General features: G+C 40.2%; 1 protein-coding gene across 19 annotated transcripts in view; it reads right to left on the bottom strand.

The window, feature by feature from the left end:
- r3hdm2 (R3H domain containing 2) overlaps window positions 1–17,743 on the bottom strand; it is a 75,622-nt gene that overhangs the window by 10,261 nt on the left and 47,618 nt on the right. For 6 of the 19 annotated variants that reach the window (XM_078248909.1, XM_078248913.1, XM_078248914.1 and 3 more), the window contains 6 exons: window positions 17,446–17,541; window positions 14,165–14,400; window positions 12,647–12,813; window positions 12,074–12,172; window positions 9,752–10,045; window positions 924–1,059 (listed from right to left, as the gene is read on the bottom strand). In XM_078248909.1, coding sequence (XP_078105035.1) covers window positions 924–1,059; window positions 9,752–10,045; window positions 12,074–12,172; window positions 12,647–12,813; window positions 14,165–14,400; window positions 17,446–17,541 — 1,028 coding nt within the window. The remainder of the gene's footprint in view (window positions 1–923; window positions 1,060–9,751; window positions 10,046–12,073; window positions 12,173–12,646; window positions 12,814–14,164; window positions 14,401–17,445; window positions 17,542–17,743) is intronic. The other 13 variants (XM_078248915.1, XM_078248918.1, XM_078248919.1 and 10 more) reach the window with 6 other exon arrangements.

Genomic DNA, 17,743 nt, shown 5'->3' with positions numbered 1-17,743 from the left:
TAAAAACCCAGTTCGCAGCGGTGGAAGCCTGGTGCTCGCCTCCGAGCATCGTGTGTGTGTGTGTGTGTGTGTGTGTGTGTGTGTGTGTGTGTGTGTGTGTGTGTGTTGTAGTAGTAGTAGTAAAGAGAGAGAATGAGAGAAGGAAGTTTGTGTGAGGTGGACCTGGTCACCACAGACCTAAATCTTCTCAGCTGTTGTTACTCTCTCTCTCTCTCTCTTCATGTGACACATTATGCTTGGCACATTGTATGGGTCACTTCTTATATCATAACAAGGTAATACAATGTGTAATCAAGTGATGACAGATTAACAGTAATGTAAATGCTAAATGCCCTAATACCTGTTGATACAACAACAATGCAAAGTAGGCTCTTAACCTTGCAGTTTTGCACATAATCATGTAAGACTCGATTTCTTCATTTCGTTGCACAAAACTCTCCAGAAAGTGCCATTTAATGGTTTATTTTTCAAAAAAAAATTCCTGGGGGGGGCATACCTCCGGACCCACCTAGGGAGAGCCCCCCCACATAACAAATCCCAATTTAACCCCTCCGTATCGGATCTTCTTATAAAAGGAAGAGACCCTAACAGTTATAAAATCAAGTGGACTGTACCTGTGTATTGACTTGTTCTGGAAACATTTTGGATGGTGCTCCAAGTAAGTACAAAATTCTGTTCTATTGTCATAGCTCTATTCTGATTTTCAGTGATAACATTTTCACATAAATATATAACACAAAAGACACAGTTTGTGTGTGTGTGTCTGTGTGTGTGGTAATACATGATTTTAGACAAATAATGTACAGGAAACACTGATATTATAAGTCTTTATGAAGTTATCTATATCCATCCATTCATCTACATATAATTTAGGGAGAGTTTATGACAGTACAGCACAGTACAGCATACAAAAATGTACTGACCTGACTGCTGTGTGGGCTGAGGCATGGGTTGTGTGCGCTGAGCAGGATAAGACACCTGGTGGGACATGGGCTGGGTCACACGGTACTGCTGGCCTGAGTTGGGATACTGACCAGGAGGGTAGTATGACACCTGTATCTGAAGAGAAACAAAAATATTTAGAGATTAATAAATACTCAAAGATGAGAGACTGTGAATGAATGATGATGATGGGGGATGAATCTACCCTCCTTTATTTTCATGGCATTGAGAACACAGCATTACTTTTTTATGTATTATAATACGAAATACGATCATAGCTCTTTTAAGCACAATAAACTTGCAATAACTCACTTTTTGGCCACTTGGGGGCAGCGTAAACATGCTCTGACAATATTACAAACTTGTTAGAGAACAGTTTCCTTTTACACAACCAATAGATACGAAGCAACATTAGCATTTATTTGGAATCATGTGTTGGTCCACCTGATGATTTTAAGTCCAATATTCACTCTTCTTTTAGCTCTGTTTTTGGTGTCCATTACTAACTTCTCAGGAAAATAGCTGCTTTAGCTGCTAAAAGCGCCACTAACTTTCTGCCGGCTGTTTGGTGCAGGACAGGTAGTACGCAGTCAGAGCAAAGAAAACAGCTGCCTGCTGTGGCTGAAAATGATGTCGACACACTCAACATTGACATTCGAGACAGTTGGACATATGAGACAGTTGGCAGTGATTGAATCAAAACAGTACAGTAACAAGTATTGGACCGGAAAACCAAAACAATGACTTGAAAGTTGCTATACAGCTTTGTGGCGCCACAACTATATGTGGCTTCAGAACTACGAGCAACCGTTTGCACAAAGGTAGTCATGTGATATGTTTTTAATAAAATATTTTTTAGATTAGACAATTTGATTATTGCAGATTTAAGACAATGCCTATGTAACTCATATTCCTTGTCAGTGTTGTCAGCATCTAACAATGTTAGACAGCAGTTACAGAGGTCCAGTCAAGTGCCAAACGTTGAAGCTTGAACAACGTGCTGCTTATACAACTTGGCTAAATGTAGCATACAGAATTTCTAAACGAGACATCAAATGGAAAAATAGAGAGGAAGTTCAATGTTGGGAGGATCGATAGTTCAAGCCTCCATCTTGATCTGCATACATGACAACATTCAGCCCATATAGAGGCTGCAGTGGTGTCAATATTTGCACTCCTGTTATCGACCACCCACACATTGAACTACACAGAACATCTTACTTTCCCAGCAAATGCTGTTTATGCAAGTATTGAAATCTAAGAGTTAGAATAATATAGGAAGGTGTGTAGGGTGATAAAAGGCATGAAAAGACGTTTTCTATATAGGCTAGAGCTTAGATCTACAAAATAAAAGCGCAGAATATGAAAGCTATTAAAAAAAAACAAAAAAACAGAAAATGGGAGAGATGCATTAGTAAAAAGAAAAAAGTTGTACAGTGCAGTAACATGCCATTTGTAAGATTGCAAAGAGTTGGTATGAAAATCCCATATAAGCAAACACGTGGAAAAAAAATAAATAAACAAAAGCACAGCAACTACTGCTTTGTGTACTGTAAAATGTGCACCTGATTCCAGTAAACCATCATCTTTCCATCACATCTAATGTAAAAAAGTTACTCTGGCACTGTGAGTGTACTTCATTAGTGTTTGTATGCTCTAATTGACTAGGCATAAAATATATATATAATTGTAATAATTGTTTGGTTCTGGTTGGTTGTCAGTTGAGGTCATGGGTCGGTAGGGAATTTATTTTATTTTTTATTTTTATTTCTTTCCCCAGTGGCAGCAAGGGATAGGTAGGATTTTTTTTTTTCCCATATTTTTTCATAACATAGCCTACCTGTTACTGCATGTACAGTTGTCGCTTAGTAAATTGAAAACATGGTGGGGCGTCATTCACGTGCATATTAAGTAGCCACATGTATCTGTTTTGGTCTTATACAGTCAGGTCCATAAATATTGGGACATCGACACAATTCTAATCTTTTTGGCTCTATACACCACCACAATGGAGTTGAAATGAAACGAACAAGATGTGCTTTAACTGCAGACTTTCAGCTTTAATTTGAGGGTATTTACATCCAAATCAGGTGAACAGTGTAGGAATTACAACAGTTTGTATATGTGCCTCCCACTTTTTAAGGGACCAAAAGTAATGGGACAATTGGCTGCTCAGCTGTTCCATGGCCAGGTGTGTGTTATTCCCTCATTATCCCATTTACAAGGAGCAGATAAAAGGTCCAGAGTTCATTTAAAGTGTGCTATTTGCATTTGGAATCTGTTGCTGTCAACTCTCAATATGAGATCCAAAGAGCTGTCACTATCAGTGAAGCAAGCCATCATTAGGCTGAAAAATCTAAACAAACCCATCAGAGAGATAGCAAAAACATTAGGTGTGGCCAAATCAACTGTTTGGAACTTTCTTAAAAAGAAAGAACGCACCGGTGAGCTCAGCAACACCAAAAGACCCGGAAGACCACGGAAAACAACTGTGGTGGATGACCGAAGAATACTTTCCCTGGTGAAGAAAACACCCTTCACAACAGTTGGCCAGATCAAGAACACTCTCCAGGAGGTAGGTGTATGTGTGTCAAAGTCAACAATCAAGAGAAGACTTCACCAGAGTGAATACAGAGGGTTCACTACAAGATGTAAACCATTGGTGAGCCTCAAAAACAGGAAGGCCAGATTAGAGTTTGCCAAACAACATCTAAAAAAAGCCTTCACATTTCTGGAACAACATCCTATGGACAGATGAGACAAAGATCAACTTGTACCAGAGTGATGGGAAGAGAAGAGTATGGAGAAGGAAAGGAACTGCTCATGATTCAAAGCATACCACCTCATCAGTGAAGTATGGTGGTGGTAGTGTCATGGCGTGGGCATGTATGGCTGCCAATGGAACTGGTTCTCTTGTATTTATTGATGATGTGACTGCTGACAAAAGCAGCAGCAGGATGAATTCTGAAGTGTTTCGGGCAATATTATCTGCTCATATTCAGCCAAATGCTTCAGAACTCATTGGACGGCGCTTCACAGTGCAGATGGACAATGACCCGAAGCATACTGCTAAAAGCAACCAAAGAGTTTTTTAAGGGAAAGAAGTGGAATGTTATGCAATGGCCAAGTCAATCACCTGACCTAAATCGATTGAGCATGCATTTCACTTGCTGAAGACAAAACTGAAGGGAAAATGCCCCAAGAACAAGCAGGAACTGAAGACAGTTGCAGTAGAGGCCTGGCAGAGCATCACCAGGGATGAAACCCAGCGTCTGGTGATGTCTATGCGTTCCAGACTTCAGGCTGTAATTGATTGCAAAGGATTTGCAACCAAGTATTAAAAAGTGAAAGTTTGATTTATGATTGTTAAGCTGTCCCATTACTTTTGGTCCCTTAAAAAGTGGGAGGCACATATACAAACTGTTGTAATTCCTACACCGTTCACCTGATTTGGATGTAAATACCCTCAAATTAAAGCTGAAAGTCTGCAGTTAAAGCACATCTTGTTCGTTTCATTTCAACTCCATTGTGGTGGTGTATAGAGCCAAAAAGATTAGAATTGTGTCGATGTCCCAATATTTATGGACCTGACTGTACATCCACAGGTTTACCGCTCCAGCGGAGAGGATGGTTCGTTTAGACAGCAGCTAAGTTTACAAGAGTTTGTCCACAATTCAAGATCTGTTGCAAATTAAGATAAACAGTTAGACTACAAACTGACATCTTTCATTTTAGCTTGTTTGTAAAAAGTCGCTATTTGCAGAGTAGAGCTGTGGTGGACAAGAGTGGACAGCGCAGACTGAAATATTGGTTTCTTCATGTTTATGCCTGTAGAACAGGTAGGTGGTTAGTGATGAGTATTGACTTTTTAATCTTGGAGGGTTTATTGAAGGCTACTTACAGTAACGAGTGTAGCGTTAGTACATCTGCGGCAGTAAATAATGTATAATCTGTATCATTTCCAATCAGTTACATGTGCTGCGTGAAGTAACACACACACATCGACTCTGCTGTGTGTGTGTGTGTGTGTGTGTGTGTGTGTGTGTGTGTGTGTGTGTGCATCTCTGTTCATAATCTCGTCTATCTTCCATAATGCAACGCTTGTATCCAAATGAATTGTGTTGTGAATTTGTCATTAGCTTCACTGCTGTTAGCCATCTCCATTGAGCCACAGGGACTTGCTGTAACGTTAGAGCACTCTAAAGGGTGTTTACCTTTCATTTGATCGTGTTTGCTTGTTACGTTGCCATCCTCTTGAACACAACATATAGTTCATGAGTGGTTTCATCTGCCCTGTTTAACGTGTTGAAGCTCCCCGGCAGGGCAGTAGCGCTGTCGCTGACCCGTGAGGGCTGCTTGAAGGCACCGTCCTCACACTGCTGCTGCCGCCGTAAAACTGGACACGGCAACGTTAAGTGCCGCTGCGGCGACATCGGGTCCTCGTCCAGCATTGCTGGAGGACAACAGGCATCTTGTTCGCAAGAGTGCTGTACAAAAATGTAATTATAGTTCACCTCAAACTTTTTATTTGGGTATTTATTTAATTCGTATAATTTCTTCCCCAAGTTCATAAAATAAATTTGGGTCGCACATAAATTGACAGGGTCGGTCGGAAACCGGAACCAAACAATTATTTTTGTTAGGCCCAAGCTGCTTTAGGGAGACACTACTGACACCAGATTCCCTTCATACAAATACAACTCTATTGCCAATTAAAAAAGTTATTTAGTCACTTCAGCTATTAAAAACTCTACTAAACAGACCATCTTCCTTTACAACATAGCCCCAGAGCAACATTACAGGGTCTAATGTCTCCCACAGGGTGTTTAATGGCCAGGTCAATTTAGTTCTCTCTACTCAAATGAATTATAATAACTACTTTATGGATTCAAGCAGAAGCCTGAGGGAGGGAAGGAAGAGTGTGAGCGACAGAGAGTGAGAGAACTCATTATTGTCACCGCCTCCGCAATCGGAAGAATGTGACAGGCGAGTTGTCTGACTGAGACTGAGCTTGTTAAGGTGACGCGTGGTACTATGGGTGCAAACTCCCCCACTGGGTGAATCCTGCTACTTCACAGGAATCACATCCCTGATATGTCACCCCTCTCTTTGAGTTTATAAAAGAAAACCTTTTAAATGTATTTATAGCATTTTCATTACTAGCTATTTTTTACCGTAACGTGTTATTTTACGGGTTCGTAATTTCCTAGGAAGTTTAGAGACTATTGTCCCTGTCTTGCACCCGGCGCAGCGCAAAGCCCGACGCAGTTGTCAATTTCCCGTCCATGCCCGGGTCGTTTAAATAGCAAATGCACGCTCATCTGTGCGCCCATGGGCGTACTGGTCTTACAGGGAGGTGTGTTCAGGTGCATTCTTGGCGTATTACTTATCTTGAGGCAGTGGAAGTGATCAGCCATTGACCAACAAAAACCTGGTCTAAAGTGTGTACAGCATTTCATTGTTATTTTGCATGTAAAAAAGGCACTAAGGCCCGTACACAGCATCGCACACTATACTTGTACACACACACACACGGTTCATAGCTTTGCAAACCTTTAAAAAGATTAAAAATAAAAGGAAATATTACAATGAAATAGTATTATGATATGATCTAACTTTCACTTCACCTTGCGAGCAGATCGGTTTCTTCTCCTGAAAATCTCTAGCCCCTACCTTGGCAAATCCACCAGCTCAATAGGAATGTTAAGGTACAAGCAGCGCCTGACTTTGGAAGGAATAGGAGATGACACTGGTTGGTTTGTGCATGTTACGCTTAAACACACATATGATTAATTAAGACACTAAGTACAGCCCTTTTTTGAACCCGTAATGCACGGGTGCGGACAGCTTCACGCCCGTGCTTAGATCGTTAAGGGCCCAGGTCATTTAAAGAGTTTATAAGTAGAGACAATGTTACATTGGTACGAAAATCCAATTAATGGCTCCGCTAGTGCAGGGCTCGACAGTGCGACGTTTCATTTCACATTTGCGACCAAATAGATGTCGCAAACTGTAAATGTTTTTAGGAGCATGTGGGAATAACCGTATTAGGGTATTTTCACCCTTGCGTTTTGCGAATCTGACAGCCAGTAGCTCTCATGAAGTTTTTTGTTTAAATTTGTTGTCTTTGTGTTATTGTTACTAGACACAGACGTGTGTGTCTCAGAGGTAATGTAACCACAGCGGCCACTTTTAGGCTCGTCTTTATACAACCTCATTGCATTATGTTGCAGTGAGCATTGTCTGGCATTCATTCAGGCAGTGCACAGCAGGGAGCCGAACATGCCAAAGCGTAAAAAGTTACTTCTCTGTACAGCTTTACTGTTAAGGGAGATGCCTGAATATGCTCCTATAAATATGCTGTGTAACCCTCATTTAACAACTTTAGAGTCCCCAGATTATGCATTGCTAAGAGATGAATCATGAATGACTCTGGTTCTTGCTGTTTTGTTTCTGTAATGAAAAACCACCATAAGACTGCCATATCACCCATACTACATAAAAGAAAGCAAACAAGTTTATCTCTCTGTATCTGTATTAGGGGTACAAGATATATCGACTCAATATCGTTATCGCGATATCACGTTGCGCGATATTGTACCGAAAGTCTCGCGATAATTATGCGATACTTTGTTTGCGTTGCATCCCGCCCGACATGTACCCAAAGAGTATAGAAGCAACAAGAGGCTAAACTCAATGGAACGTTGTGTTGCATTCAGTCCAAGATGGAGGAGCTGCAATGTTCCATTGCAAGCTGCAGCACAACTTTCTATTGCGTTTCGCCTCTTGTTACGTGTTACGTCTATACTCTTTGATGCACCTCTCAAAAAATACACATCACTTGGTAGCGTTGCATTTCCCCTGACTCATTTCCTGGTTTTCCTTCTCCATAAACAACATGAAATCAAGGAGAGGGTTAACTTTTCCTGCTCCAGATTTTCCACCGTGGTCAGAAAGAATAGGGGAGACACTTTGTTTCTCTCACTATAACTCTTGAGTCGCTACTACCGCCGAAGAAAATCGTCGTCACTCTCTCACTTCTTCCTCGCTCTACCACACACTCCCCACACACACACGCACGCACAACTATAAACATCAGCTGCGTGGAGCCTCCGCAGAACCATAAATCAGTGAAGAAATAGAGACAACAAAACAAAGCGAAAGAAAATTAAAGAAAGGACCTAAAGAGAGAGCGAAGGGAGCCAGTGGAGCAAAAAGAACACAAAAGTAAGAAAATGAGTGTTGCTCTGGGAGACGACGAAATAACAGAGATTGAAGAGGAAACTTTAGTGGCCAAAAGTAATGTCTCCTCGGTAGCTTGGAAATACTTTGGCTTTAAGCAAACAGATGTTGCATTGCACTGTTTTTTATACTGAAGTGTATATACAACCAGTACAACAAGTCCTGTTCTATAGACATGCTCTTTATTTATTTATTTCATAATGTCCAACCAGTAAAACATGTCCTGTTCTGTAGACACGTTGTACCAGTCCAATATGACCTTCAGTTGAAATAAACTTTGTGTTGTAAGAAAACTTGTTTTATTTGTTATAAATCTATTTTGATGTGTTTTCCCATAACTTTGGTAATTTTACATGTTTAAAAATATCGAAATGAATATCGATATCGAAACATTAATTATCGATATTGCAATATCACATTTTTTCAATATCGTGCACCCATAATCTGTATGTTAATAAGGTGCAGCGATGATCACACTGTGTACCCTTCTCTTTCATCAACATGTCTTTACATTAACACTCATTAATATGCAAGGTGCAAGGAATATGATCCTCCACAGTGGCAAAAATCTGAAGGAAGCAGGAACAGTCTGATATGAATGGAAATAGTGTCAGCGTGTTTGAAATGAATTCAAATCTAAAGGAGAAATTTACTCTTTCACACATACATAATATTGACGGAATAAAATACTTGAATTCTGCCAGTCCACATCAAATCCACCACAATCAAGTTCTCTGTTATCAAAAATGTCATCAGTTCTTTCTGGAATAGTGTTTGTCCAAAGCAGTAATGCAACTCTTCTATTCACAAAATTTAGTGACGTGAATGCTCTAAAGTGGTTCTTAGGCTACATTTACATTGAGTTTTGAGCCAAAAGCGATCTCCATGTTTTTAGGTTCAGTAGAAGAACTAATCTCCGTTTAAACTAACACGCCTAAACCTACATAAAGGCCCATTATTGTTATTTATTTAAATTTATTTTAAGAAGTTTGATTACATTATATTTTCGATTTGAATGCACAATTGTTTTTTTAAAATAAATAAATAAGAATTCAATACATTACATCTATGTTATTTTGTCTTCGTTAGGAAAGTAATGTTTAGTTAGGAAAGTCTGGTGCCTTTAGTCTCTTCCACATGGTGGAAGGAAGGTATAAGGTGGAAAAGGTATACAGTTTATTATTAATTCAACAACGGTATCGGATCGGTATCGACAGATACATAAAGCCCTGGCATCGGTATCGGGACTGAAAAAGTCGGATCAGTGCATCCCTAACTTGCAATACAAAAGAAGGGTACAGTATTATAGCATTTCGTATTGACCCGGGGCCAATTTCTATTATAATAATACAAAACTACATTTATCATGTTTGCCATACAAGTAAATACCTGGCCAGTCAAAGTGCCAAGCAGGTGAGGTCCCAAAATCAAAATCAAAATATTCATTGCTACAATACTACCACTTTTTCAGAAATACTGCTTCTATCTGGTACTCTAAAGTAATTCAAACAAAACCTTAAACCTATGTCTGATGCCTTTTTATCACAACCTGTGAGGAGTCGCGTACCTGTTGAGGTGGAGGGGGCTGCATGTAGCCTTGTGGGGGTGGTGGGGCCTGCATGACGGGCTGGGATGGAGGAGGTGGTGGAGGTGGAGGATGGGGGTGTCCAGCGGCAGGCTGGTAGCCAGACGGAGGTGGCATGGGCTGACCCGTGGTAGCCATGATGTAGCTGGTCTGAGGAGGGGGGTGCTGGGACAGCACCGTGGGAGGAGCCTGATACATAGGTGGAGGCTCAGGGTTCTCACTAGAGCCCTGCCGACTCAGCGAAATCTGGCTGAATTGGGGCGCCAGCTCTTCTCCCTGGGAGGAATGGGAATGATGTCACTGGTGGGTTTTGATTGCCACTACACTAAATACATGTACAAAATTATTTGTATCTAGATTACACAGTATTTAATGTATATGTATAATACAATTAACAACTGCAAATTACACTCACAGTACTCTGATACAGAGACAGAACAGAACAGTAGCAGGCATTAGTGGCCATAAAGTGCATTATAGCAAGTCACAGTATGCACCATCTACATATAGATTAGGGATGCACCAATACCACTCTTTTTAAGACCAAGTACAAGTACTTACATTTGGGTACTCGCTGAAACTGAGTATCGATACGAGTACTCAATAATCCCTCAGGGGTCCGAGAGTGTTTTCAGACACACAGATAATTTTGGCCAGCTCTGATATTGTTGTTAATTAGAACAAAGCAGTTTTTTCAAAGTACCATGCCTTTTTTCTATACAAAGATCAGTGCCGATGGGCTGATATCAATAAAATAAATCATATAATTCCTGATATCAAAATACGGAGTGAAGTTTAGAAAGAAAGAAGAAAGCAAAGTACAATGACATCATTCACGTGCATATTAAGTAGCCATGTGGATTTACTGCTCCAGTGGGAGAGGATGGTTTGTTTACCCAGCAGCTAAGTTCACAAGATTTTGTCCAAATGTAAAGACTCTTGGCAAACTATATAAACAGACTACAAACCGACAGCTTTCGTTTTAGCTTGTATGTAAAAATAATTTGCTAGTTGCAGAGTAGCACTGTGGTTGTTAAAACAGCTTCTTCATGTTTATGCCTGTTAAGCTGATAAGAGACATTGGACTGACACTGCTACTCCAAATATCAGTGGTGAAGCTTACAGTCAACAGGTTGCTGATGTGCTTTCTCAAAAAGTCATGCAGCTTTGGAAACATGGTTTCTGTGATGTGGTTACGGCTGGAAATCTCATACCTCGGCTCAAGTACACTGAGAAGACGTCGAAACCCAGTATTATTAACGACTCGACGGAGACGTTAATGTCCCGTTGCTATGGAGGTGGTATCGGGTGTGGTATTATCGGAATAATATTATGATTACGAGTACATGCGCACGACCGATATCAGATACTGGCATCGGTATTGGTGCATCTATCTATCTATCTATCTATCTCATCTTACAAAACCAATTTCATCACTTTGCATGTAGTACAATAAGAATGTGTTTGGCAGTTCTGTACAAAGCCAAGGCAATTCCCGAATGTAATGGTGGCTAGATTGCGAGCTAAAGCTAAAACACACAGTACTGCAGTTGGTCGATCTTCACAACTGATTGTGGGTTTGACAAAAAACGAGCATTTCCCAAAATATTTGAGGAAAGCTCCTTTAAGGTTTAACTCTCATCTGGTCACAGCTCATGTGTCTAAACATGTCACTTTGCTGATTAGGATGAGAGCACTGCAATTTCAATATTTGCATTGGTTTATTTACTACAAAATGTACATTACACATTAGTTACATTCAGTCACCTAGGATTACATTAACATTTTCTCCAAAATGTTATTAAAATCTGTTAACCCAGTTAAATTTTTTTCTGGATTTAGTTGTTTTAAAAAATATATATAAATCAGTGTATATTCAAAGAATGTAAATAAAGTCATGGTAATAACCATGAATTTGCTTCCAAAAAAGTACTACAGTATATACTAATATAAAGTGCTTGGCAGACCAAAAATAAAAATTCCACAAAGCACAACTGTCACTTTTTTCACGTGTGTGTGTAAATGCAGACATGCACTTGGAATAGCAAAGAAATTATCTTGCTCCGAGTTAAATTTCAGGCAGGGAAAGATTTTAAACAGCCTGAGACAAAGTACTACCTGAATGGTCCAGAGAAATAAATAATTCTTCCATGATTGTGGTTAAACACCTAACTAATGTGAATGAGAACAGGGTATGCGGGTACAAGAGTTTCTAGCAGAATACAGCAATAGCTAAATGCAAAATGAAGGGTGTCAGTTAACTAAATTAATATATACAGATGAAGCTACAAGAGGTGACAGTACCATTGTGTACTGCTGGGGAGGAGAAACTGGCAGGAGAACCTGTGGGCAGGAAGGGCTGGAGTAGGAGACAGGCTGAGAGGGCTGCAGAGATGCCACTGGCTATACACACGACCAGAAAGAGGGAGGAAATAAAGAGGCAAAACACAGAGAGAGAGAGAGAGAGAGAGAGAGAGAGAGGGTGTTAGAAGCAGGCAGATAGAGAAATGAAGACACACATAAGATGTGGGTTAGAACACAGAGGGAAAAGTTGTTAATGAACAGATGGATAAAAAAATGGAAATCACATTAATTTCTTTTTCTACACTATAAAAAAGAAGGGAAAAAAACAGGGTTTACAAAATGAAATGTAATCACTACTATGCAAAGAGAACCTGACTGTCAATAACTTTTATAATGTTGCTCAAAGACCAGTATGACCGGAATAACCAATCCTTTTATATTAGGAAGATGGACATTTGATCATTAAAGATGTTCAATTGACCACCATATCAAATTAGATCCTTTGTAACTTGAAAGTGTGTCTTCATTTTTACTGATATGGTTGACATAAATGCAGGCAGTGGAGGTACATACCTGAGCAATCATGTGGTTTCCCATGGGGTGTTGCTGTGGGGTGGGCAGCAGGGCAGTCTGAGGCGGAACCTGGGGCTGTGGCTGTTGTGACGGGCAGGGGAGTAGGCTACGGCTAGACTGGGAGGCTGCAGGTGGGGGACACACATCAGGACTGACTAGGGGCAGGCCTAGTGTTGCAGAAAAGACATGAAACCCTCAAAAACTTCCTTATCAAAATACTTCCTTAAGAAAATACTGTAGGGTTTTATCCATGTGCCTGTATTTGTTCTTGTATTATTCTCTTCTTTACAACATAATAACAGTTTCCAACTCAAGTTAACATTCCAGCAAGAGGTGAAACCTCTCTCTCAAGTTTAAATGTTTTGGGCATGGGGTTTATTATAGTAACAAATGATTCCTGTTTGTTTTAACAGGACAATGTGACAACATACACGCCACTTTCTAAAGCCAAGTGGCGTGTTATTAGTACACATTATGTATGTAGCAGATTGATCTCAATAAGTGGCGTATGTATGACACGCCAATTCGTATGCCATTTTGCCGTGTTATCAAGACGCAGACAATCGCTTTTCGGACCGTTGGGTTTAGGAAAAGAACAACGGCACGGTTGGACACGATCCACGGTCTCCTGGGTGAAAGTCATGTGTTGTTCGAACCATCCACCACCCCAACCAACCTCCCTATGCAGATTTTCGGGCTTTCATACTATTCTCTATGGCGCAAATTGACACGCAATCGCAAGGTAATGTAAGTCAATGGAGGCCAAACAGCATTGATAAATACGGTAAAAAGCGATTATGCGTCTTGATAACACGCCAAAATGGCATACAAATTGCAGTGTCATACATACGCCACTTCTTGAGATCAGTCTGAACAGGGAATGTTAAATAATTAGTTCACAAAGAAACTACCATATTAGTGCTAATATAAAGATAAAAAAAAAATCTGGATATTACATCTAAAAAAGGTGGGGGTTGCATTATATTCAAAGACTAGACAATTGCATATTAAAAACATCAGACTGCAGAAAGTACTGGTTTACCACCAGCTCCTACAGAGTGTTGCATTGTGGGTTGTTTGTAGCTTTAATGTTTCCAGGCTGTCAAGTTTCTGTAAGTATATAGTTAGTCCAGTTTAACCTACAGGAGCTTCCGACATCTTGTGTAACTATGGAAATAAATTCATGAGCCAATGAGTCAAAAGCGTCTCCTGACGTCTTTACTGGTGAAACAGCAAGGACTGAATCATCTGTCAAGCAGCCAAGACTAACAGTGTCAAGGAATTTCCTAAGAAAGCAAAAAAAAAAAAAAATTGCAATGCAATTTTTGAATGCCTCCAAGTGCCCCCACAGGAGTGAGTACATTTTGTGCTTGCTTCATTTAAGTAGCTAAAATTGTAATGCATAGTAAAGCTAGTGTTTCAGCAAGTTCACAAGTTTGCTAATGCTAGCATTATGACATAGACAACAAACAAAGCTAAGTCTCTCCTTTTGCCTCAACTTTTCTCCACAGTCCTTACCAGAGCGAGAGCCTTTGCAACTTCCCTGTGAGCCTTTGTTACTGCCAAGGCTATCACCCCTGGTAAGAATGGAGATGCCAGAGAAGCTGCTAGCCTTTGTGACGGGCGGCCGGAGGGTGCGGTTGGAGCTGTCTGAGTCGGTGCTGCTCCAGGGCCGTGGCTCCAGGCACTTCATGTCACTGTCTGTGCTGCTTTGACGACTGCTAGACGCCCGGCTGGAGCTCTCCCGGTTTCCTCTGAGAGAAGAAAGTACAGGGAGGAAGAGGAGAGAGACAAAGCAATGGAATGAAGGGGATACAATGGGGACGGGCGCAGGAAAAGTAGAGGTGTAGAGTAACAGGAGAGTTAAAGCGAGGAGAGTTAAGAGGCAGCAAGTGAGACATATGTAGAGAGAGCAGAGTTAAAGAATAAGAAGTCAGAGGAGGAGAGAGACAAAAATGTACATGGGTAGGATGAAGAATATATAGAAAAGGGAAGGTGTGCACACAGGAGAATATGAGTAGAGAAAAACGTAGGTGGACAGTCAAAGACAAAATAGGATAGAGGGGAGAGCAGAAGCAGAAGAGCACAGTAAGGTCATCAACAGTGGAGAGGACACAGTGTGACAGGCTTTATTTAGGATGGGGCATTCAACACAGATGCATATTGGCTGGTTTAGTGAAACCACAACACAAAAATCAGGCAACAAACCACCCAAAAATATTATTTCCAATTTTTAACATCTGACCACACACACACATACACACAGATTCACACGCACAAAACACACATACAAACCCATCCACATAGGAAAACATACATGCAGGGAGAAAAGATGTTCCAGACAATCAACACTGGGGCGTAACAGGATATTACAGTGGCACTAGATGAGAAACGTCCATGAATTCAACACACAAACCATCAAAGACTGGAAACAACAGAATGAGCCCTTGCATAGATATGTGTTATACATCTGAATACAGATAAACAGTAACACATGCACTTAAAATGTGTTGTATTGAAGATAAAACACACACACACACACACACACACACACACACACACACACACCCACCAGATGTACATCAACAACAATATCTACAAAATAACCACGTGCAACCACTGGTTCACCACTATGGTTCTTTAAACTATATTGCCGTATTCACACTCAATGTGTTGTTGTCATGCGGTCACCCTGGATAAGGGTAGCTGCCAAGAAAACCAATGATCACACTAAGCGTAGCCACCACTCTCGGGAAACCCTTCCATCATCAAGTGAATGGTTGGGTCTGTCACTGACGTGTCAGCGTTAAGAATAATATTGTTCAGTTTGAACATGTCCTACTGTCCTTGTGCCTGAAAATAACAACTTAAATAAAAAAGAAATTAAAAAAGAAAAATGTGCTACACATACTGGTGATGCAGTATTAAGTTGAATGTTGATAGAAAGCCCTGTGGGTAAACAGTGACATACAACTCTGCATTGAGGACAGTAGAGTAAAAAATAGCAATGCTAGCTGCTGTAAACACTTGTTTTTTTTCCATCCTCTAAAAGCTGGAAGAGGAATATGAACAGAGTTTGTCTTTGTGGAGAGAACAAGTGTAAAATTAATTCAAAACATGCAAGGCTGTTTGTGGGAATCTCCATGACGAGAACAGGGATTCGGTATGGGTTGTAAAACCGTAGCGATAGTGAGTGGTGTTTGAAGATGGCTGTGGCTGATAAATATTTCAGAGACTGTAATTAATGGAGGATCTATTTTGAGACCTCTCTCTGCACAGCCTATTTTAAGGAAGGGTGGTTGCTCTGCCGTTCCCTGTAAAGGGAGGCGCACACTTGTTTGCTTCGCTCTGCAGACAAAGATGACAGCAGGATGAGCGGGAGGAGGAAGAAGAGGGAATCTGCTGTTTATCACGATATTTCATCTACACTCCCTCCTCACGACAGCATTCCCCATCACACGCACAAACAGGGGAAGCTAGGATGTTATGTGCTTCAATCACTCAGTCATTATTAGACGGCTTAATGCCGCACAAAAGAGCTTTTTGTGTTTGTTCATTTAAGAGAAGTCTGCGGTTTTATGGCTTTTTTTTAGTTTAACAGCATGCCTTCTGTAAAGGTAACACCTAATATACCTTATGTGAATGCTGGGCTTGAGATATTAAGCTCATTTTTAGGAGATATGTAAAAAAAGATTAAAAACTTCGAACGTACATCATTAATGACATATTACTGTATTACATCTCAACCTCTAATGAAATGTCTGCAAGCAGCACAAATAAAAGTGATAAAGGAATGAACACAGTCAACAAATAATACGATGGTTCAAAGGTTAAATTTAAGTCTTAAAACTACATAGAAAATGTATATAAAAAGCTACAGTAAAGCAAAGAAGGAAAAAAGGAGGGCTGACTCTAAAAGCTCTAAATAACATGGGGCACACAAGACACAATGTTTACAAACAGCACAATGTATATTACAGTACATACTTCTCTTTTACATAATAAAAAGGAAAAAACTGAATATACTGTTACACTCTTGGGCTGAAACGATTAAGCCAATGATACAATTGACAACAATTTTGTATTATTAAAATATTTTTGTAAATTTATGTTTCTTTTTTGTTAATCCTCTACAACCGTAAACTGAATATCTTTGGGATTTAATGGTCAGACCAAAAAAAGCCACATAAATATGTCAACTTGGGCTCTGGGAAATTGTGATGAACATGTTTTACTATTGTCTGATATTTTATAGACCAAAAGATGAATGGGTTAATAAAGAAAAAACAACCAAGAGGATTAAGCAACAATGAAAATAACTGTTTATTATTATTATTATTATTGTTTTTGCAGCCAGTTTACACTCTAAAGAAAAGACAGTGTTATCATGCTTTGCTCACAGGTTCATGTTTCTTATTTTCTATTTGTCAGTTCAACAGCACTATTGCATGTACATACTACTTACATATGTTTATGTGCAACTATGCAACGGGTGACATGTTACTAAAACTACAAGACTAAATCAACCACAAAAACTGTCGAAGCGATGCAGTTACTTCATATAAAAAATGTAGTTGACGGTGGACGGATAAGTAGGTCATCAGTCCCCAGTGAAACCACAAAGCAGCCATGCATGGGCCATTGGAAGCCCCACGGTGCAGTGCTGGAATAGCCATCAATCAGCCGACTACGGCAAGCAAAGAGATAAAGACCACCACAATTCACCACCATCATCACCAAACCACTTTCAAAGAATGGGCATGGCAACACACAAGCCAAAGTCAGCAGCACCCCAATACCTAAAGATCTGCCTCCTCTTTTGAGAGCTAGAGCAGTAGCCCTCAGTGGAAAGTCTGTTGGGGTTAACATTAGGAGAAAATGCTGGGGTTACAGGACTGGATTGGAGAACAGGAGAGGGTTTAGGGGAAGGTGAGATAAGGAGGGGTGGGAGGTAGAGGTAGGCACAGTGCAGAACTTTTACCACTGCTGGACAAAACATCTCTCTCTCTCTCTCTCAGCACACTTATTTCTAGAAAACATTTGTTCCACTGCCGAAAATTCTTTCTCAAAAGTCTAGCATAGAACATACTTCTGTAA

Source organism: Sander vitreus, chromosome 4 (assembly GCF_031162955.1).
Source record: "Sander vitreus isolate 19-12246 chromosome 4, sanVit1, whole genome shotgun sequence".
In the NCBI taxonomy this organism is placed as follows: domain Eukaryota; kingdom Metazoa; phylum Chordata; class Actinopteri; order Perciformes; family Percidae; genus Sander; species Sander vitreus.
The sequence above is the reverse complement of the archived record's forward strand: the minus strand, read 5'-3'. Positions and strand labels throughout refer to the sequence as shown.